The following is a 21647-nucleotide window of genomic DNA, read 5'->3' as shown; positions in this document are numbered from 1 at the left end:
TCTGAACACAACTATAAAGTTTATTTTTACAGCGGTGAATCTATTTGGTAATAAACAAACAAGCCAATAGCATAATACCTTAACGCCCTCGCCCAGTGGTGAGGAGGAAGCGCACCTAGGCGCTCATAGTACCGCAAAGCAGGCTGGGAGTTGTAGCCGGGGGGAGTCTGAGGGTCAGCAGGATGATATGTATCTGCATACGTAAATATTGTGATAGTAGTTTTAGTGTCCTGTATAGCTCTATAAGTGTATAGCCCGAAGTTAACGAGTTACCACCCTAACCATGTGTAAGTTTTCTGTCGGTCTCCTCATGTGTGTATAGCCTGTGTTTGGTTTTTGCGTGGTTTTGTTTGGAGAATAAAGCCGTCGCTTGGTTTACGATCATGTCTCCACTTGTCCTTTGTCCTGAGGGAACCTGAAAAATGTTACATTGGTGTCAGAAGCGGGCAGGATGGACAGACCATGGCAGATATTCACTGATTTTGTCAAGCGCCGGCTAACCCTAAAAGAGACTGAACCCACCGGCAGCGCACATACAGAGCCTGAGCAACTCCTGGGTGCGACAGGTGGCCACAGCCCTTACCAGGGCTACCCAGTAGTGGTCCCGCTAGTAGAATTGGGGCGACTGCCCACTACTCCTGCCCAGTGGATGCCCAAGAGAGAAGATGCCCTCCCTGCCGGAGTCGGCCAGCTATTCCCACACCCGCCAGCGCGGGTGCTACCCAGTCGCTACGACGGGGAAGCGCATGGGAAACCTACGAGGCGCAGTTCCAGCTCGCGGCCCGGACAAATGGCTGGAACCGGGCAGAGATGGCCGGCCACCTGGCAGCGGCGCTGGAAGGAGTGGCCTGCCAGGTTCTCCTGGATGTCCCAGAGGAGGACTAAGGTGAATACGCGGCGCTGGCAGCAGCTCTCCGGCTGGGCCCGGTCGCCACTGATGTCATGTTCCTCGCCCGCTGAGGATACCCGGTTTTCCCCCGGGAGGCACAGCGGGAGATGGCTCTTCAGGCCTTTCTCAAGGCCCTCTTACCCGAGGGGCCGTGCCGAAACAGGGAAACAGGTGCTTGCCTTCCGTCTGGGTACAGCGACGGTGCGCCTGCTACCTTGCACCCATCCAGGAGGACTGCATCCTGGGGCTGGACCTGCTGCAGGGAGTGGGGACCGGATTGGACTTGGGCCGGCAGGAGTTGGTGTGGCAGGGAGAGCGACTTCACCTGGTGGAGGGCAGGCCCGGCGAAGGCCGAGGGACGCTGGCTTGCCGGAGCCGGGGGAAAAAGAGGCAGTGGCGGTGGCAGTCGCCGGGGCGGACCGGGCCTGCGAGCCGGGGAGCGAGTGTGCCGGATCCTGCCCCTGAATCACCCGGGGGGTCTGACAAGGCGGCCGTGGCGGTGGCGGGGGCCGAGCATTGCGTGGAAGCGAGGCGCGCCATTGAGGACCTCTACCAGTGAAGCTGCGAGGGCCTCGATTGGGACCACCGGCAGCGGCTCCAGGAACTACTCGCCCAAAAAGAGGACCTCTTTGCGGCAAGGGATGAGGACTGCACCCGCGCCGCCCTGGTCCAACACGACATCAACACTGGCGACACTAGGCCCATCTGCATCCAACCGGGACTCATGCCAAGCATACTCCCGCTGAGGAAAAAATCCGAGAGATGCCCGCAGTGGGAGTGATTGAGCCCTCCGCGAGCCTGTGGTCGGCGCCAGCTATACTGCTCCGAAAAAAAGACGGCTCATGGAGGTTCTGCGTGAACTACCGCAAGCAGAATGAGGTCACCTGGAAAGATTCCTACCCCCTGCCGAGGATAGACGACGCCTTGGACTACATCACAGGGTCGACCTGCTTCAGCTCCTTTGACCTCCGCTGCAGCTACTGGCAGGTACCGCTTGCTCCCGATGCTCGACCGAAGACGGCCTTTTCCATCGGCCAGGGCCTCTGGCAGTTTACTGTCATGCCCTTTGGCCTGTGCAATGCCCTGGCGACTTTCGAGAGGCTGATGGAGAGGGTGCTGGCATTGGTCCCCCGGAACCAGTGTGTGCTGTATCTGGACGACCTGCTGGTTCCAGGCCTTGACGAACCTCCAGGCGGTGCTGGCCTGCATCTGCTGTGCTGTCCTGAGGCTCAACGCCCACAAGTGAGAGCTCCTGCTGCGGGCGGGGACCTTCCTGGGACATGTTGTTGGACCGCGAGGGGTGGCTACAGACCCAGGTAAGGTTGCTGCAGTGAGGGGATGGCCGACTCCCCGCACCGTCGCAGAGCTGCATTCTGGGGTTGGCGTTGTATTATCGGAGGTTCGTCCGGGATTTTGCCAGCATCTCTCCCCCGCTGCACTGCCTCACCGACAAGGGCCGCCGTTTTGACTCGGACTGCGAGACGGCTTTCGGTCGGTTACGTGAAGCTCTGGTGGGGGCCCCCGTGCTAGACTACCCCGATCCGTGGTTACAGTATATCCTAGATACCAACGTGAGTGTCTCAGAGGTGGGCGCGGTGTTGGCACAGGAGGGGCCAGATGGGGAGCGGGTAGTTGCCTACTACAGTCGGGCTTTGAATAAGGCTGAACGGAACTACTGCGTGACCCGTCGCGAGCTGCTGGCGGTGATGGTGGCGGTCCGCCACTTCAGGCCGTACCTGTTCAGGACCCGATTCCGGTTGACCGACCATGCGTCCCTCACCTGGTTGCTCCACTTTAAGGATCCGGAGGGTTAGATGGTGCGATGGATTGAGGTCCTGCAGGAATACAACTTCACTGTCGTGCACCGTGCGGGGTCTCGCCATCTCAATGCCGACGCTCTCTCACGGCACCCCTGTGAGGCCGTGGACTGCTGCTACTGCGCCCAGCAGGAGCAGTGTGAGGGGGCCGTCCGCACCGAGTCAAGCGCCGTGGCCACGGCCCTGGAGGGGCCCCTGGGGGTGGGTCTGTCAGACGTGGTGCAGCGACAGGCAGCTGATCCGGATGTGGGGCCGGTGCTCCCCTGGAAGGCAGCAGGAGCGCGGCCTATGCAAGAGGAGCTTGCCCCACACCCAAAGTCCGTCGAGTCCCTCTGTGCCTTGTGGGAGGCCTTGGAAGTAAAGGATGGGGTGCTGCGACGGGGGTGGCAGGCACCCTCCAGTGGCGAGATACAGTGACAGCTGGTGGTGCCACAGTCGCTCCGCGCGGCTGTGCTCCGAGCGGTGCATGGCCAGCCGGGAGTGGGGCATTTTGGCTGTAAAAAAACAGTAGACGAGTAGCGTCTCCGAGGCCATTTTTATTGGGGTCTTTGCCACCGGGACGTGGAGCGGTATTGCCGAACGTGTGCGGTGTGCATGGCGCAGAAAGGTCCCCTCTCCAACAACACCAGGTAGGGGCTCCTATGGGGCGGGTGTGGGTGGACGTTTTGGGCCGAGGCCAGAAACCGCTATGTCCTGGTAGCAATGGACTATTTCATGAAGTGGCCAGAGGCCTATGCCCTCCCGGACCAGAGTGCCCCCACGGTGGCCGATGCACTACTGGAGGGGATGTTTGCCAGGCTGGGGGTGCCGGAGGAGTTACACAGTGACCAGGGGCGTAACTTCGAGTCCCAGGTCTTCGTCAGAGTTTGCCAGCGCCTGGGGATCTCTAAGATTCAGACCACCCCGCTGCATCCCCAGAGCGACGGGTCTGTGAAGCGGTTTAATTGGATGCTCGCCACCCAGCTGGCCAACCCTGGTGTCCTGGCACCAACGGGATTGGGACCACCACCTCCCCCTCGAGCTCTGACCACAGTCCAGGAATCTACCGGGTGTACCCTGGCCTCACTCATGCTGGGCCGGGAAATGCGAACCCTGGTGGACCTGGTCTTCGGCCCGCCGCCCAGAGACGAGTCGGCACCACCAGCTGGACCGGACTACGAGTAGGACCTGCAGCAGTGGATGCGGCGGGTGCACAGCTTTACCCAGACCCATCTGACTCAGGCGGGAGTCCGGCAGAACTACGACCTGCGCTGCAGGGGGCCTGCCTTCCAGCCCTGGGAGTTGGTTTGGGTGTACAGCCCGCGCCGCCGCAAAGGCCTCAGCCCTAAGCTGGTGCCTTTGTGGGAGGGGGCCACTGAGGTCCTCGGGGTGGTAGGCAAGGTCTGCTACCGGGGGAGAGTGATGGTTCTGCACCGAGACCGCCTGGCCCCCTACCGGGACCGGGGGGAGGAGCCCCGCGGGGAGGCTCCGGAGGAGCAGCCAGGGCCAGAGCCGGCCGACAATGGGGTGACCGCGGGCCGCCGGCCACCACCGCTTCATAACAGCTGCTCACGCAGAGTTCCACAGCCTTTAGCCTAGTATGAGTATAGCCTGAGGGGGGTGTTCGATGTCAGTGGGACGCCAGACGCTTCAGGTGGGGACAGTGTAACCCCCCTGGCCCGGTGGTGAGGAGGAAGCGCACCTAGGCACTCATGGTACCACGGAGCAGGCTGGGAGTTGTAGCCGGGGAGAGTTTGAGGGTCAGCTCGATGACCAGCAGCTAACCCTGCATATGTAAATAGTGTTATAGTAGATTTAATGTCCTGTGTAGCCTTATAAGTGTATAGCCTGTTGTTAAGTAATTACCACCCTAACGATGTGAACGTGTTCCATCAGTCTCCTCATGTGTCTGTATGTCCTGTGTTTGGTTTTGTGTGGTTTCGATAAAAGAATAAAGCTGTCGCTTGGTTTACTATCACGTCGCCACTTGTCCTTTTCCTGAGGGAACCTGAAAACAGTACAATATTATAGCATGAACCCCTGACGATTTTCTTGATAAGGTTTATGTGCTTGTTTGTATTGTATGTAGTTTTGTTGTTCAAATAAAACGTAAAAGACACAATTTTCCGGATTTGGCTGCTGTAAAAATAAAATGACATCAAGGGTGCTGTACGCAGAGGTCTGAAACCTTCTCCACAGAAGATCTTTATCAAGAGGTGTTAAAGAAGTAGAGATCTCGCCATGAGAGGGGAAGCATCTCAGAAAAAGCAGGTGCAGTCGGTTCCACAGTCATAACGCCACTAAGTCGGGCGACAACAGCAAAACCCACCCGGCTTCCTCCGGGCAAGTAATGAGACAAAGATAGATACTTTATTGATCCCGTGAGGGAAATTGCAGTGCAACAGCAGCTTAACACACACAACACAGCCACAGTGTAACGAATTATATAATAATAGTACAATACATACAATACAATACAAGAGTTACTCACAGTCCGGACACAGAAGAACAAACTAGAACAGAACAGTACACAGAAAAATCGTATCACACATATGAATATAAATATAGATGTAAATATAGATATACATATAAATGTATTGCACAGGTCCCTGGCATATATTGCACAAAAAATGGTTGTAAACGGGAAAAAGAAAAAGAAAAAGAAAGAGAACAGATGTAGCAGTAGATGTGTAGATGCGTTTAGTCCAGAAACAGGTCACTGTCGATGTTGCCTCTGCCAAGACGCAAGGTGGATGCGTTGTACAGTCTTATGGCAGAAGGCAAGAATGACCTCCTGTAGCGCTTCCTGTCGCACCGTGGATGAATCAGTCTATTGCTGAGCGTGCTCTTCATTCCTGCAAGCCTGTCATAGAGGGGATGGGAGAAGTTGTCCATGATGGCCTCTAGTTTGGACATCATTCTCCTCTCAGCCACTACCTCCAAGTGGTCCAGGTCAGACCCAATGACAGAGCTTGCTCTCCTGTTGAGCTTGTTCAGCCTTTTAGAATCCACTGCTCTAATCCCAGAGCCCCAGCACACCACTGCGTAGAAAATGGCACTCGCTACCACTGACTGATAGAACATGTGTAGCATCTTACTACACACATTGAAGGACCTGAGCCTCCTCAAGAAGTAAAGTAGGCTCTGTCCCTTCTTATAGATGGCCTTGATGTTCTTAGACCATTCCAGTCTATCGTCGATGTGCACTCCCAGGTACTTGTACGAGTTCACCATCTCCACGCCACTCCCATGGATGTAGACAGGAGTAGGTTTGACCTTTTTCCTCCTGAAATCTACCACCAGTGTTGCCAGCCCTGTCCAGGTGTGAGTAGGCCCTTTGCAGCATGTAGATGATCGCATCCTCCACACCAACACTGGGCTGGTAGGCAAACTGTAGGGTGTCCAGTGATGAGCTGACCAGGGGTCTCAGGTGGGATAAGACCAGCCTCTCCAGTGTCTTCATGACGTGAGAAGTCAGTGCAACTGGTCTGTAGTCGTTGAGGACAGAGGGGCGCCCTTTCTTTGGTACCGGGACCAGGCATGATGTCTTCCAGAGCACAGGGACTCTCTCCAATTGCAGGCTCAGGTTGAACAGTCGCTGGAGCACTCCGCTGAGCTGATCAGCACAGGCCCTCAGAACTCTGGGACAGATGTCGTCTGGTCCTGTGGCCTTACCCTGGTGCAGCCTCTTCAGCTCCTTCTTTACCTGGTCAGCTGTGATGGTCAGCCTGGCCTGGGGGATGGTGCTCATAGCACTGTCAGTGCTGCAGGTGTTAATGGTGGAGGTGTTGGGGAATGGCAGCTGTGGGGGATTGGGGGGTGAGTAGCTGTTGGGGGTCGTAGCTGTAGGCGGCCATGATTGTGGGGGGATGGAGGAGGTGTTGGGCAGTCGCAGCTGTGAAGGGTTAGGGAGCGTGTGGCTGTGGGGGGATGGGTGTTGAGCCACAGAGGGCTTGTTGGCCATCTCCAGGTTCCCCTCCATTGCACCGCCAGCCTGTTTGAAGCCAGTGATCTCTCTCATGCTGCTCCATACATCTCTCACCCTGTTCCTTTGCAGCTTGTCCTCCACCTTCTTCCTGTAGGCGTCCTTGCTCTCTCTTAACTTCTGCTTTAGTTCCCTCTGTACACGCTTGACCTTTTCCTTGACGCCACCTCCTTAAGGCTCTCTTCTTGTCATTCAGAAGAGCCTTCAGGTTGCTGGTGATCCAGGGTTTGGTATTGGAAAAGCAGTGTACGTCTTTGGTGGGGATGGTGTTGTCTACGCAGAAGTTAATGTAGTCAGTGACACAGTCCACCATGCTGTCTGTGTCGTAGTCAGTGACACAGTCCACCATGTTGTCTATGTCGTCACAGTCCACCATGCTGTCTATATATTACATATGAGACTGTATGGCTTTAGAGCCACTACAGTACAGTATGTGTGAAATTGATTTTTATAATAAAAATGTAAAGTTAAATTGTTTCCTGATTACTTGTTGCTGAAATTTGCATTACATTAGGTATATATTATGTTATACTTTTTATTTTCATCCACCAAAATTTCCCTTAAATTGTAAATTCCACATTAATATTCCATATGCACAGTAGAGATACAGATTAAATGACAAAATCGTTTCACTAACATCTAATGCAGCACAAGTGCCACTTATTGATCATCTTTGGCCAGCTAAATGCATACCGCAATACACCACACGACCTTTACTGTATTAGGAAGAAATACTGCACGTTTTAAGTGCCTGCATCTGGAGTCAGGGGTCTTTTGTCTGAGATTTGAAAGTCTGGTTTTTGTGATGACTTGTCTTGGACTCTTAAAAAGGACAAAGTGAGTAATCCTGCAGTTTGGTGTTTGTATTAAAGATTCAATTTTATTAATAATAATAATAATAAACTTTATTTTATATAGCGCCTTTAAAGGTGGCTTCTCAAAGCGCTTTACAGGATGACAATAACAATAAATAAGAAGACTACAACAATAAATAAGAAAATTTCACAAGACAGGACACAATTATAATTACAACAATACAACAATAACAATAGAGGAGACCGTGGAAGATGGTATTAAGAAGAGCAGAGGGGTGAAGAATGGAACCAGTTAAGTAAAGGCTTTTCTGAAAAGGAGGGTTTTGAGTCTGGATTTGAAGGAGTTTAGAGAAGGTGACTCTCTAATATCCTTGGGCAAAGAGTTCCAGAGCTTGGGGGCATAGCAGGAGAAGGCCCTGTCGCCCATACAATGTAGACGGGCTTGGGGGACAGTAAGGAGGGCAGAATTTGAAGAGCGGAGGTTGCGAGGTGGGGAGTAGGGCGATAAAAGTTCAGACAGGTATTGAGGTGCCAAGCCATGTAAAGCCTTGTAGGTGAGCATGAGGATTTTAAAGTCTACGCGGAATTTGACCGGAAGCCAGTGCAAGGACTCCAGGATAGGAGTAATGTGAACACTTGCACTAGATCTGGTCAGGATTCTGGCTGCTGAATTTTGGACATACTGCAGCTTGTTCAGAGTAGATTTAGATACCCCAGGGAGCAGAGCATTGCAGTAGTCAATTCGAGAGAATACAAATATGTTGATCAGCTTTTCAGCCACAGTTAATGATAGCATAGGGCGTAGTCTTGCGATATTTCTAAGGTGAAAAAAAGATGTTTTGACAGTATGCTGTACATGTGGGTCGAATGTTAAGCCAGAATCGAATATAACCCCAAGGTTTTTCAATTTTGATTGGAGCTCAAGTACAGAGCCATCTACAGACAGGGTTACAGGACTGGCTTTACGAAGTTGATGGGGGGTACCAATAAGCATGACTTCAGTCTTGACACAGTTAAGATGAAGGAAGTTTTGATTGTATTTTTCTTCTTAAAAGAGGGAGCTTGCTTGTGTTTTTGGATGCCTTTGTTGTAAAAGACTTAAGGACAAAATCCTGGCTTTCCTCCAGAAGTACAGCCTTGAGATTCTAGTTGGTTGTGACCAGACAACCTCTGAAAATGTCACACTGAACACCAGTGAATCTCAGCTGTAGGAGATTCAGGAGGGACTTACTGTATCCAGACTGATTAACTTCTCAGAGGTGTTGACAAGAAAGTGGGTTTCCATCACAGCACAGGATTACTACTTTACACAAACAGTGGTGGGAGTGTGAAACAGGTTCCACAACATTTCAGAGTAACATGAGATGGGATAGTTAGATTAATTAGCTTCTAATAATAATCAGACACACAGGATGTTGTCAATCTCACACAGAGATCAGGGGTTTGTTACAACAGCTGGATGGGCCAACTGGCCTCCTCTTGTCTGTCCCCATCAGGGTCTGATCTTCTCATGCTGTGTGAGTGAGTTAGTATTTTATTGTTTTAATTATTGGGAACACAAACCACTAGATTGACTTCACATTAATCTCTGTACATGAGCAGCTACTGACATCTTAAAAAATCATAAAAAACTTCTCTCTGTCAGCCTGAGTCCAAAATGACACCAAAAGTCACCTCCCCTACAACACCACCTCCTTCTTTTAAACAACAACCACCAAAGAAATCACAGCTGTTTCTAAACCACTCCCCCTAATAATCTTAATCACACCCCTAACAACGACACCCCCTAGCACTCACAGCCCCGCAGCTCTGTGCAGATCCAGGAAGTGAAACTCAGAGATCAGTTTCGTTTCACTTGAAACAGCCTCACTGCAGCTCCGTCTCTACTGCTCCTCTCTGTGCAGTTTTTACTTGTCAGAAAAATGGCAGAAGGCAATATTTCAGTTTCTCAGGACCAGTTCAGTTGCTCAGTGTGTCTGGATTTGCTGAAGGATCCAGTGACTCTGCTCTGTGGACACAGTTACTGTATGGGCTGTATTAATAACTGCTGGGATCAGGAAGATCAGACTGGGATCTACAGGTGCCCCCAGTGCAGACAGACCTTCACCCCAAGACCTGATCTTCACAGAAACACCATCCTGGCTGAAGTGGTGGAGAAACTGAAGAAGAAGGAACTCAGTGGTCCTCCTCCTGCTCACAGTCCTGCTTGCCCTGGAGATGTGCTGTGTGATGTCTGCACTGGGAGAAAGAGGGGAGCTGTGAAATCCTGTCTGGTGTGTCTGGCCTCTTACTGTCAGACTCACCTCCAGCCTCACTATGAAGCTGTTCCATTGAAGAGACACAAGCTGGCTGATGCCACAGGGCAACCGCAGGAGAAGATCTGCTCCACTCATCACAAACTGCTGGAGTTCTATTGCCGTACTGACCAGAAGTGTGTTTGTTATGCTTGTGTAATGGATGAACACAGAGACCATGATACTGTCTCAGCTGCAGCAGTAAGGACTGAGAAACAGGTGAGGACTTTGAGTCTGTATTTATTTTCTAGTACAAGATGTAAAATTGATATTTAGGATATCTCGGGCTCTAACTGATCTCTGGACTGTATTTACTGTTTCTGTAATGCTATATCTCTCCACTGGTGAGTCCTGCTCATGTACTCAGCTGTGATCCACACTGGTTGTGTCTCTGAAGTGTCTCCTGTTCTTCTGTCTGTTGTTTATTATCTCCTCCTCCTCCTCCAAACATGTTGAGTGATTATCAAAGACTGGTATGTATTTAGCCAAGATACTAGTTTTGAAACCATTTCAAATTTTGCAAGTTGCCACATATTTACTTCTGTTACGTTTCCAGTCAAAACTGACCTTATGATTTTATCTCCAAAGAAAAGACAGTGAGTAAAAAATTGTGTTCAAATGACACTTTATTTTGCAAACATCACAAATTCAACTAGCCTTTCAGATAAAATGAACAGTCCCTTTTTTATGTGTGTTTGTGTGTGCGTGTGTTCACGCACATGAGTGCAGCGGGTGGTAATGATGGCGTGTTTTTGTGGTTTACGATGCTGGTTTTTACATCCCTTGGGACACAGAGCTGTCTGTTCTTCCGTCGGGGGCAGCTGCTGGGGAGGTAGCCCAGATCTTTATGCCATATTTGCCTGGTTTACTCGGCATGTATTGTTGGGAAGGACAGTTGTAACAAGTTCAAGTGATGAATTAGTAGAATCCTATGATGACGAGAGAGAGTAGAGGCAGAAACAACACAGGTGTCCAATCTGAATCGACAGGCGAGTTCATGGTCAAGAGCAAAGGTAAGTTCAAAAAGCTGAAAGTAGTCGTACAAGAGAGGTTTCCAGAAAAGGAGCGAGGTAGGAGCTCGCTAGGAGAGAAGTCAATAGCGCGCAGTGAATAGCCAGTTTAGAGGGTTTAAATAGAGCTGAGTGCAGAACGGTACAGCGGGTGGTGATGGTTTAACACATGCAGCGGCGGTTGTGCTTGTTGTGATTAGTCTGCTGCTGGAACTGGTCTGTGGTTTGTGGATCGATCTCTGATGACTTGTGGTCATGACAACAGCGACTTCTCAGGGGGACCAGGTGCTCATCCACAGTGACTTCCAGGCCGAGACTGTAGATGAGTGGCAGGCGCTTGTCCCAGACATCTCCAGTGCAGCGAATTCGTCTTGTTGACATCGGGCAGGTCTTGTGTCCCGCTTGTCAAAGCAAATGGCTCCTGAGAGAATATGAAAGGATTGACACATTAGCCTAAAATATGGCCCAACCAGACTCGGCATGCCAAAAGCTGGTGGTGGCCTCATTCCTTGATCTGTATACCCCAGACAGAATCAACAGACCCACGTATGCTTGAGAGTCTATTCAGTCCACCTCCCTCCAGCTATCGCTATGCACAAGTCTCCCCTCCAGGTTTGTCACATCTAGGGCTGTCCTTTCAATAGCCCTTGGCAGAAACAATTTAAAGCTGGACTTTATATCTTCAACACGGGACACGGTATACATCTTGGCCCCGGGGCCATCCTGAAACTTGCAGCCACTGGGCTCATCAGCACTGCTGAAATCCCTTGTTGTGAGGAGCAGAGAGCAGTTAGGACACAGTATTGAGCTGTAAGAATGAAAAGCGAAGTCTCTAGATTGTGTTTCAGATATAATTTCTGTGTTTTCACTTCACATACAGATGTGCAGACCCAGGTGCGAGGAGTAAAAGTCGAGCAGGAGGTGGAGACTCGTGGTCTGCTGCGCTGCACATGCTGCCGGTGTAGATTAGACACGAAACAGGAGTGTGTCAGACAGGACCAGGAAACAAAGCTCGTGTGGATAAGACATCAGAGATACAGAGTGTCAATTGTCCTGGGTGACTCTAAGGGGCATCTCTGTGATGTGATTCTCTTACAGCAGAAATGCCCTGAATGTCTCTGTTTCTCACAGAACCAGCTAGGGGTGACACAGACACAAACCCAGCAGAGACTACAGAAGAGAGAGAAGGAGCTTCAGGAGCTGACACAGGCTGTGGAGTCACTCGGAGTGGGTATTGACCAGAGAAGTGGACATACTGACACACATTTCCAAAGCTGAACACTGGACAGTACCCTTTGGAAACACAACATACTGCATAATGTAGTTTGAGAGTTTTCCTGTGTAATAATCTACTGTGTGTCTCCTCCCTCAGAGCTCTGCACACACAGCGGTACAGGACACTGACAGGATCTTTACTGAGCTGATCCGCTCCATTGAAAGAACACGCTCTGAGGTTACAGAGCTGATCAGAGCTCAAGAGAGGGCTGCTGTGAGTCAGGCTGAAGGACTTCTAGAGCGACTGGAGAAGGAGATCACTGAGCTGAAGAGGAGAGATGCTGAGCTGAACCAGCTCTCACACACAGAGGATCACATCCATTTCCTCCAGGTAACATCACTGCTCTGTGATTCTGCAGTACAGAAGGGTGTCTCTCACACAGAGCTGCTCCTGGCTTCTCCCAAGGATTGTGTGTTGTGTTTGACTGGAAACTCCTCTTTCTCTTCTCTTCTCTTCAGAATTTCCAGTCTGTCTGTGTCCCTCCTGGAGATGGACACTCACCCAGCATCCCTGTCCGTCCAGATTTCTCTCCTGAGGCAGTGAGGAGAGCTGTCTCTGGACTGAAAGAACGACTGGAGGACATCTGCAAGAAGGAATCAATAAAGATTTCCATGACAGGTTGGTGGTGAAACACACTGATGTCTTTCTGGATAGACTATGAATTTCTCTTATATTGTTAATGGATTTTCTGTTCAGTGATTGTATTTATCAGAGCAGCTTACCAGTCAATGATTCAAATTCTAGGTGAAATATCTTTAAAGTTTTAGTCTCACAAATCTTTATGACAGTAACTGTATTGTTATATTGTGCTGTATGTAGTTTAACAGGAATGTTTTAATAGGAGCGACAGTCCCTGTATAGTAGAACCATAGGTGTAATGAACAGTTCTTTCCGGACCTTATGCAGACGACACAATCCGAAGAAGTAGGAAACACTAGGAAAACGTCATGCAGGGATACGGGGCTGAAAACAGGGGGCGTGTCCAAAGTGCGCTGGTGCACGGGGAAGGTGTGGCCGAGGCAAACAATCCAAAAAACAATCCATAGAGGCAATCCAAAACACAAGAATAAGACCATTGGCAGGTGATCCATCCAAACAAAGAATTAAAACCAGAAACCGGGTCGGAACCGGCGGACAGGGAACAGGAACAAAGATTAAAACCTTAACGGGACCAGGCCCTTCCAGGTCCCGGACTCGCACGGTGCGGAAACCAGATGCAGAGCCAGGATGAGCATCAGCGCCTGGCTTTTAAGGTGGGCTGGGAAAAGGGATCAGGTGCACACAATTAAGTCTAAAGTGAAAGGGCTGGAGCACCCTTAAGGAAAGGGGACTATAATCGTGAGAATAGGGGGCACAGTCTCAGTCCAGTAGATCAGTCCTGTTACAATAGGAGCTACAGTCCCAGTACAGTAGAACAGTCCTGTTACAATAGGATCTACAGCCCAAGTGAAGCAGAATAGCTCTGTTATTCCTGTTAATCTGTTACTGCAGCCCTGATGAAACATTTCTCTGTGTGTCTCCCCAGTTACTGAAGTCTATAGTCTGCTGACTCCAGAACCCGGGTCCAGAGCAGAGCTTTTACACTGTGAGTCTGTTTTCACAACAGCTCCCCCTTGAAATATACCTGGAGCTCAAACACAAAGCAGAAACAGTGATACAAAAACTGATACACACTCTGACACACACACTGGTTCACACTCTGATACTTGCTGATACACGTCTGAATTCAGAAAGTCAAGCTTGCAGACAGTCACTCTGTGTGGATCAGAGTCACACTGTGTAAGAAACACACAGATGGACAGAGACAGAAAATCCAGTGGGGGTCATTTTTTAAGAAAATGCACTTTATTACAACAATGTGTACAGCACACTTCTTACAAAAAATACAATTATAACAACAACACTTCAACAGAATTTAAATCGTCTCTAAGAGAGTGATTGTTCATTATCAAACTTTCCATTTCGCAAGTGGTCAGTGAGGCTGGTTCACACAAAAAGAGCCCCTCCAAGCCTCCTGGGTGTTACCACTGGCTGCAGTCCTGGCTCTGAAACTGCGATTGTCCATTTCTCAACAGGAGCACTAAGGAACAGGTTTTCTGAGCTTTCTTCAGTCCCTGTACAGAGCTCTCTGTCCTGTCCAGTGCACTTTTCCGTGGAGAATCCCCACCAGGCTACCTAGTTAAATAGCTTCATCCTACATGCCTCCGTTATGCTTCGTGAGCTGGAGGTTCCAGCTGACGGATCGCTGTTCCACCCCACACGTCTGGTCGCTATTGATGATGTGGGGCAGGATGGTCCTCAGTCTGCTGGCTAGTAGCTTGGACAGGATTATTGACACCTCTCACTGTCTAGCTGATGTCCAGAGATCAGGCAGTGTGTCCAGTGAGCAGGACATCTCTGTATCTCAGTCAGTGATACTGGTCACTGTGGGTACAGGTCACTCAGTCAGTGATACTGGTTACTGTGGGAACAGGTCACTCAGACAATGTTACTGGTCACTGTTGGTAAAGGTCACTCATGCTGTGAGAGATCACACAACAATGAGAAGCATTTGACTGAGCATTGATCAGTTCTCAGTATCACTGCTGGTTCTTTATGAAATCACTGCTCACTGCTGTGGACAGACTGTGTTTCTTATCGTTCTCAATGGCTCAAGCACCGGACTCCAGGGTGTCCTGTGATGTGTCTGTGTGTCTTATTGCCTTGTGCTGCTCAGTCTTATTGAGTGAGACTCCAGTCTTACAGCCACTGCTGCTCACCCTCACTGACTCTGATCCACACTGGAGTGGAGACCGGGGATCCTGAAATAAACTGACTGCAGACTGTAGTATAAACTCTGGTATAATAACAGGTATGAAGCAATAACAGTCTTTAGTACAATAAAGATCTACTCTCTCTCTCTCTCTGCAGATCCTGTGAAGCGAGCTCCTATCCCTAAATCACGTATGTACACTGTGTGAAACTCTGCTGACAGACAGTACTGACTTTACTGACGTGTTATTACCAGTGAGCGACTGTGATTACAGTGTCTGTATCTTTGTGTCCCAGTGTGTGTCTGTGATTAACAGTGTCTGTATCTCTGTGTCCCAGTGTGTGACTGTGATTAACAGTGTCTGTATCTCTGTGTCCCAGTGTGTGACTGTGATTAACAGTATCTGTGTCTCTGTGTTCCAGTGTGAGACTGTGATTAACAGTGTCTGTATATCTGTGTTTCAGAATGGCAGTGGTTGTGCAGTGCTGCAGGTAGGTCTGTCTCTTCTTGAAGACAGAGGTGTTGTTTTAAGCCCTAGTGTCTGAGGTTATTGAGGTCTTGAGTCCAGAAGGTCTCTTTAGTGTGATATGATCTGTAAACAGAAGGAGATGTATTTCAATCTCATGTTTCTGTAACATCCTACATGTGGGCTGTGAAGATCAATCTAAGTTTCATGGTGGGAATTTCTATCTCCGTCCTGTGTTTCAATCTAATGGCCAGTATGAGTCTCTCCAGGACTGACAGTATAGAAAACTCATTTTCCCCAAAGGCCACGTGCTCTGGTCTCTGCTAACTCCTGAATGAGGGTCTACAGACTGAATGTGGCAGAACCAGTGACTGGAAAAACTGTGGAATATCAGGAGAATTCAGGAGCAGAGCCAGTCTCATAATAACAAGCTGTTCAAATCCTAAGGAGAAACACTGTTAAAGGTTGTGGAAAAAAGGATGGTATAATGACAGTATTCTTCCCCTGAAGTTTCACAGACACACAGCCTCTTGTGAGAGGCAGCAGTGGGACTCTGGTACAGGGGCTCCTCTGGGGCCTGTAGGCCTCTCTCTTGTCTGAGAAATGGCTGCTTCTCTTCACATGTCAACCAGGCTGATGGGTCAGCAAGAAGAAACAAATGAGAGTTTATATTTATAAAATCACCTTTTCTTCGTCTGTTTCCCTATTTCCTCTGACTGTGTTATCAGGATGTTCATACAAACACAGTACAGGCAGGATGGGCTTCTATATAGAGTACGTTCAGGCTGAGGGAATAATAAACATTATCAGGCAGATAAACGTTATTGCTAAACAGCTCATGTTGTTGCTTTTTGTGTTTAAAATCATGATACAGTCAGGATGTTGAACCTCTTTAACCCCCAGCTCCTCAAAGGTCATTTCCACCTGGAGTGTTTGTGGCCTGAACATCTTGCAATATCTTGGACAGTATAGCAAGTCCAGGCCTGGTTCAGGGTCTGAATTCAAGGAACCATCTTGACATCAAGTCTGAAACATCAGATTTATATATATCTTACTCAGTACACACTCTAGGAAGAAATATCCGCCACCCCGAAAAAACACATTTCATTTCTTCAAAAATGATTATTTAAATTATAGCACATATAGATACCTATTGATACCTATTGTTCCAGGCCGTGCCCAATATATGTCTATTATTTATACTGGATAGGCTCTTTTTTACAGCCTTTCTATTCTCCAGGAATAAAAACATAAGAACTGAGAAGAATCTCTTTGATCTTCACTGGACTGACCAGCAGACAATAGAAGGAGAGTTTTTATTAATTATTAAGAGTTTGTATTTAAGTATTAAATATCAGGAGAGTATTAAGTCAGTGTTCATTGGTCATGCGAATAAAGCCTCTTGAATTGAATTGATCAAAACCCCCATTCACAATGAACATGTATAAGCCCCGCCCCCCGTCTCTCAGTGGTCAGAGCTCACTGATTGACAGCTGGTGTCTCCTATCAGAGAGGCAGACAGCTAAGCGCGAACAGTCTGAAGTCAGTATGAGCGCCACAGTCACAAAAGTTTTTTTTTTATTAAACGAATAGAATTTACAAATACAACTACAACCAGAGGATCAGAAACAGGTACAAGAGAAAAAAAACACAACAGAAAAAAACATTTAACCACCAGAGGTAATGAAGTAAATTATGTGATCAAATTGTATTTTTTACATATATCATGTTTCCCTTGCTTTATTATTTCTCAATTATATATAGAATTTAAATAGTGTTTCAACATGCATGCGTTTCCTGTATAAAATAAAAATCAGCACTCACTTTTTTAGAAAACAAATAAAAACACTTTTCTTTTTAAACACTTCGAGTACCTCTGGCATTCATGAAAAATACATACACAAAAGCAGATAACTTACTCTTAAATTGTCTAAATTATTGAGTTTTTCAAGAACCAGAACTATAACAGTCCTTAATACATAACTACAACATTCCAAACTAACACTAAATAAACATTAGTATATACTGCTATAACAAATTAAACCAAACATAATCATTACCTGAGCAGTCACTGGGAGCGAATCTCCTTCCTGTCCACAGAGGCCCTCGCTCCCACAAAGTAGGCTCTTCTCCCCTCTCTTCTGGCAGCTTCAACCTTGGGCCACAGCTGGTTCCTGGTGCTCCTGTCTGGGGCGGACAGGTCCTCTGCAAATCTCAGTTTGTTCTCATTCAAATACTCATTCCCCCTCGCCGCTGGCCACAGCATATCCCTCACCGTCCTCTTGGTGAACTGTATTATAATCATTCTAGGGCGCACTTGCCCAGACATGTTAGCTCTCCCGAGCCTGTGAACAGTGTTGATGGCTGATATCATGCCCTCCTGGTCCGGCAGGGTCCTTTTACAGATACTCTTCACTGTTGCAACAATGTCCTTATTTTTCTGTAGTCAAAAAAAGCAAAAAAATAACATTCAGGTCATGAAAAACTCAAAACAACTCCTCAGCCTCTAAACGTTACCTCCCACCTGAATGCCATCTTGAATGCTGCGCCTCTGTTTCTCTCTGGGTTTCTGGATGTGTTATTTCTGGTTTAAATTGAATACTTTGGACATTTCTTCACATTTTCAAAGTAAGTGTGAAGGTTTTCTTATATTTAAGCAAGATTTTGGTTTTGTAATTATATTGTTTTTGTGTAAAAACGGGCATTATACAGTCGTCTTTGAATTCAGCACTGTTTTATTCTGCGTCATCAGGAAAATGGTCTTAGAGAAGATGAACGAGCTGCTAAACTGGGATTTGAAATAAACCGTTTTAACAGACAGGCGCATCTCCAGTACTCTTTCCACGTCCCCTCCAGCTGCTACACTTTTCTCTTTAGTTGCCATCGATATTTTGTAGTACCATATATATATACGATTGAGGTATATTAGACTTCTCCTTTGAAGACCCAGCACTCCTAAATAAAGACATTTCACAGTATAATGGAGTTAAGTTGGAATGTAATCGGCAGGAGCCTGTTGTGATGTTTGCTGTTTTATTCCCCAGCTGCTGTGACTCTGGACCCTGATACAGCTCACTGTGTTCTCAGCCTGTCTGAGGATGGGAAGAGAGTGAGACAGGGACAGGGGAAGAGTCTCTCTGACAATCCTCACAGATTTGATCACTGGTCCTGTGTCGTGAGCAGGGAGGCCTTCACCTCAGGGAGACACTACTGGGAGGTGGAGGTGAACGACTGGTGGACAATAGGAGTGACCAGAGAGTCTGCAGAGAGGCAAGGGGGGTTCAGCTTCTCTCCCCAGCAGGGTTACTGGTGTCTGAGCTCTTACCTCTCTGTTTTATCTGCTCTCACTGACCCTGTGACTCATCTTCCCCACAGTCTGCAGCCCAGAAAGCTGGGGGTGTGTGTGGATATTGAGGAGAGGAAGGTCTCCTTTTACACAGTGGAGTCCAGAGCTCATCTCTATACTTTCACTGACATGGTCTTCACTCAGGGAGAGAAGATCTATCCTGTCTTCAGGACTGTGGATCGTAACAAAGACCTTGAGCTGCTGCCTGCTGTCAGTGTGGAGATTAAACCAGTCACTGACTCATGAACACAGGCTGACTCTCTCCCAGCTCTCTGTCCCACTGCTCATACTGGGAGATGGGTTTAACGGCGGGTAGTGAGATGATGTCAAAAATCTAATAGTAATTTTAGATGATGTCGATGTTGTGTCATGTTTAAACATGTTATATTACAGTAAAAGATTAAAACAGGAAAATAACATATACGAGAGAGGGAGATATTCCTCGCTACCAGCCTGCTGTACTCCTGACTTGTAAATATCTCTGGAAACCCTCTCGTGTTTTTTTTTTTCGAATTTTGAGAAAATAAACTGAAATGAATTAAAAATGAAATCCTGTGTGAGTCTCTCCTGCACGTGCCGGTGACTGTAAAGCTGCCTGAACTGGGAGTCCAGCTGACGTCATCAGCCAGGCAGAATAGGCACTGTGATGCCATCAGAAAGTGGTGTAGCGGCGAGGCTTATTAATAAGAAAGAATTAAGTGTTCTGAGCTTCCCAAATGAGGCCCCATTTGGAGCCACAGAGAGACCATTAGTGCAGGGTGATTTAAGGTTTCCTCTGATAAGGGACAGCTCCCAAAGGGGGATGCACTTAGCTAAGCCTGGCTATCATGATCAATGGTCATCCATTGGCGCCTATCTGTCTAGGGAGTGCCAGTTGGACATCTGGACTGCATTACTAAGTGTCAGGACTAAGTGACTCATATCTCACCTTGATCAACCAATCAGGGACTGGTAGGGCTGAGTAACCCATGTGGGACTCTGATGCCCATGGAACTTTCAGCCAATCAATGAGCTGAAGTTCCTCCAGGTAAAAACAGGCAACACAGAGAGCCTGGGAGATTCAGATTCAACAAGATTCAGAAGGGGAGTTTCAGAGAGATTCAGTAAGATTCTGGAGAGGATTCTGTGGACTGTTCTAAAGGGAATTCAAAGGAGAATTCCAGGGCAGGACGGCCCAGGAGCAGAAGGCTCCCAAGGGCAGGACATTCTCGCAGCGCGCCTCCTGACCATCCTGAGACTCAGCCCGGACAACCACGGAACGGCCAGTGTGTCTGAGTGCCAGAACTTTCCTTTGTTCTAAGAGTCTAGAGTGGAGGTTGCCAGAGAGTAATCAGCAGCAGGCCTCGTGAACAGGTCGGAACTGTGGACAGCTGAATCACTATTCAGAACTAGCTCTTCATCAGGAACGAACCGGTCCTCTTCCTGACTTGCTGGGACCCACAGTCATCTTTTCTCCTGTGCACAAAATTTGCTAGTTAAAGCCAACAGTGAGCATCAGCAGCGCACCGTCGCAAGCCGCACAGCACAGCCTGGCACGGAGCCAGAGAGTGCGGATTGGACAGCAACAAGCCTGCAATTGTTTCTTTGTGCCCGCAGGAGATCTGAATCCCCAGAGATTGGATGAGTATTCAACTTCAATGCATTACAGCTCGAGAATTCAATTGTTATCCAAACCAGTTGATATCAATTTAATTCCTAAGAGTTATGTACTTGTTTGAGTATCTAATGTAGAAGTTGTAACCAAGTTAATTTATGAAACGGTCTTAATGAATGATATACTGAACGTATGTCCTCTTGATATATGTAACTCTTTGTAACTGATTGAATATATACCTTTTGTATTCTGATAACTCTCTCGATAAGATCTGTTAGGTTTATATGCATATTCTATGTATTAATAAATGTATCCTCGTGTATTAGTACCTGTGTGTGCGCGTTGTTTGAGTTATGTCGCATGGTTGGATTCTAAAGCCATCAAAAGAATCAACTTTGTGATTTACTGCTACAATTAATAATTGTCTCAGTAAATGCCCAAACCCTACAGAACTGGTGCCTTCAGAGAGCCACTAACATTACATATTTGGCATCCCACGGCTACGGTTTTCCTACAGTGGCTAAGGGTGTTTATGGGAGTTGTAGTTTGTAAGATGTTTAGTTCCCAATAAATTGATATAATAGCCCAGTGAAAGCTCTGTTTACCTTCATATGAAAGCCCAAAACACTAAACTGAACCCAAGATTTTACATCTGTTTGGTGGCAGCGGCAAGTTTTTTTCTTCACGGACAGAAACTTGGGCTACTTGTCAGTCTTGTCTTCTGTCCTGGGCTATGGGCTATTTAATTATTTACTTTTTTCGATAGCCTGAAATTTCATTCAGATCTGTCCATGTAATGTCATACATTTTATTGCCCTTGTGTGTGTTTAACCCTTGTCGAATGGGTTGTAAATGTCTCTTCCCTGAGTACTGGCCAACACTGAAAAAAGGCTACAGGAGCTCTGTAAATGAAGATTTGTGTGTGCGCTACCCAACACACTTAGTTGCAGCAGTGTGGGTGTTTAAATGCTATTGGCTCATGAACAGCATCCCCCTATCCCAGTGCATTGCCTGTCTAATAGTGCCACATTCAATAAAACCAATAGAGAAAGAGATTCACAACGCAAAGCAGTGTCAATCTTCTACAGAAGATTCGGTTTCTGTCGGTTTGTAAAACTCCGCTCTGAATCTGGACTGTAATTAACACTGTAAACATCCCGTTTGTATAAAAACAGGTGAGTGTAAATCTGCTTTGTTATAGTCCAGCTGTGTAAGAAGACAAGAAACATATATTTCCGGACCTTTAATTCAGTATGATGTGTTTAGTACTGCAGAGATCAATGACAATGTATGTATAGAAAAAAGGTGAGTGTGAATCTGGTACAGATGCAGCCATTCAAAATGAGCGGTAAAAACCCACGGTACAGTAACCAACCCGCAGGGCACCGCGGTAAGTGATTGGCTGGCCAAAATGACCGACAGGG

At 47.8% G+C, this 21647-nt stretch overlaps 1 protein-coding gene across 3 annotated transcripts; it reads left to right on the top strand.

The window, feature by feature from the left end:
* Positions 1-9317: 9317 nt before the first annotated feature.
* Positions 9318-19823, top strand: LOC138243398 (E3 ubiquitin-protein ligase TRIM39-like). 3 transcript variants are annotated; one of them, XM_069198963.1, is made up of 8 exons: positions 9318-9998; positions 11921-12016; positions 12162-12395; positions 12524-12683; positions 13591-13650; positions 14976-15008; positions 15282-15308; positions 18328-19822. In XM_069198963.1, exons 1-8 carry the CDS (start codon positions 9408-9410, stop codon positions 18873-18875), a joined length of 1749 nt encoding a protein of 582 aa, XP_069055064.1. In that variant the 5' UTR covers positions 9318-9407; the 3' UTR covers positions 18876-19822. The 3 variants fall into 3 exon arrangements, with proteins under 3 accessions (XP_069055064.1, XP_069055066.1, XP_069055065.1); XM_069198965.1 differs by lacking the exon at positions 13591-13650 and having other exon boundaries at positions 18328-19823; XM_069198964.1 differs by lacking the exon at positions 15282-15308 and having other exon boundaries at positions 18328-19823.
* The last annotated feature ends 1824 nt before the right edge of the window (positions 19824-21647 follow it).

This window comes from Lepisosteus oculatus, chromosome 14 (assembly GCF_040954835.1).
Source record: "Lepisosteus oculatus isolate fLepOcu1 chromosome 14, fLepOcu1.hap2, whole genome shotgun sequence".
Classification (NCBI taxonomy): domain Eukaryota; kingdom Metazoa; phylum Chordata; class Actinopteri; order Semionotiformes; family Lepisosteidae; genus Lepisosteus; species Lepisosteus oculatus.
This window is presented reverse-complemented; position numbering and strand designations above follow the sequence as displayed.

What these genes read in the sequence shown, in the direction of transcription:
- LOC138243398 (XM_069198963.1), top strand. Translation starts at nt 9,408, where the DNA reads ATGGCAGAAGGCAATATTTCAGTTTCTCAGGACCAGTTCAGTTGCTCA. An exon ending in CAGAGCAGAGCTTTTACACT is followed by an intron (nt 13,651 to 14,975) that starts GTGAGTCTGTTT and finishes CTCTCTCTGCAG; the next exon opens with ATCCTGTGAAGCGAGCTCCT. An exon ending in GTGGTTGTGCAGTGCTGCAG is followed by an intron (nt 15,309 to 18,327) that starts GTAGGTCTGTCT and finishes TTTATTCCCCAG; the next exon opens with CTGCTGTGACTCTGGACCCT.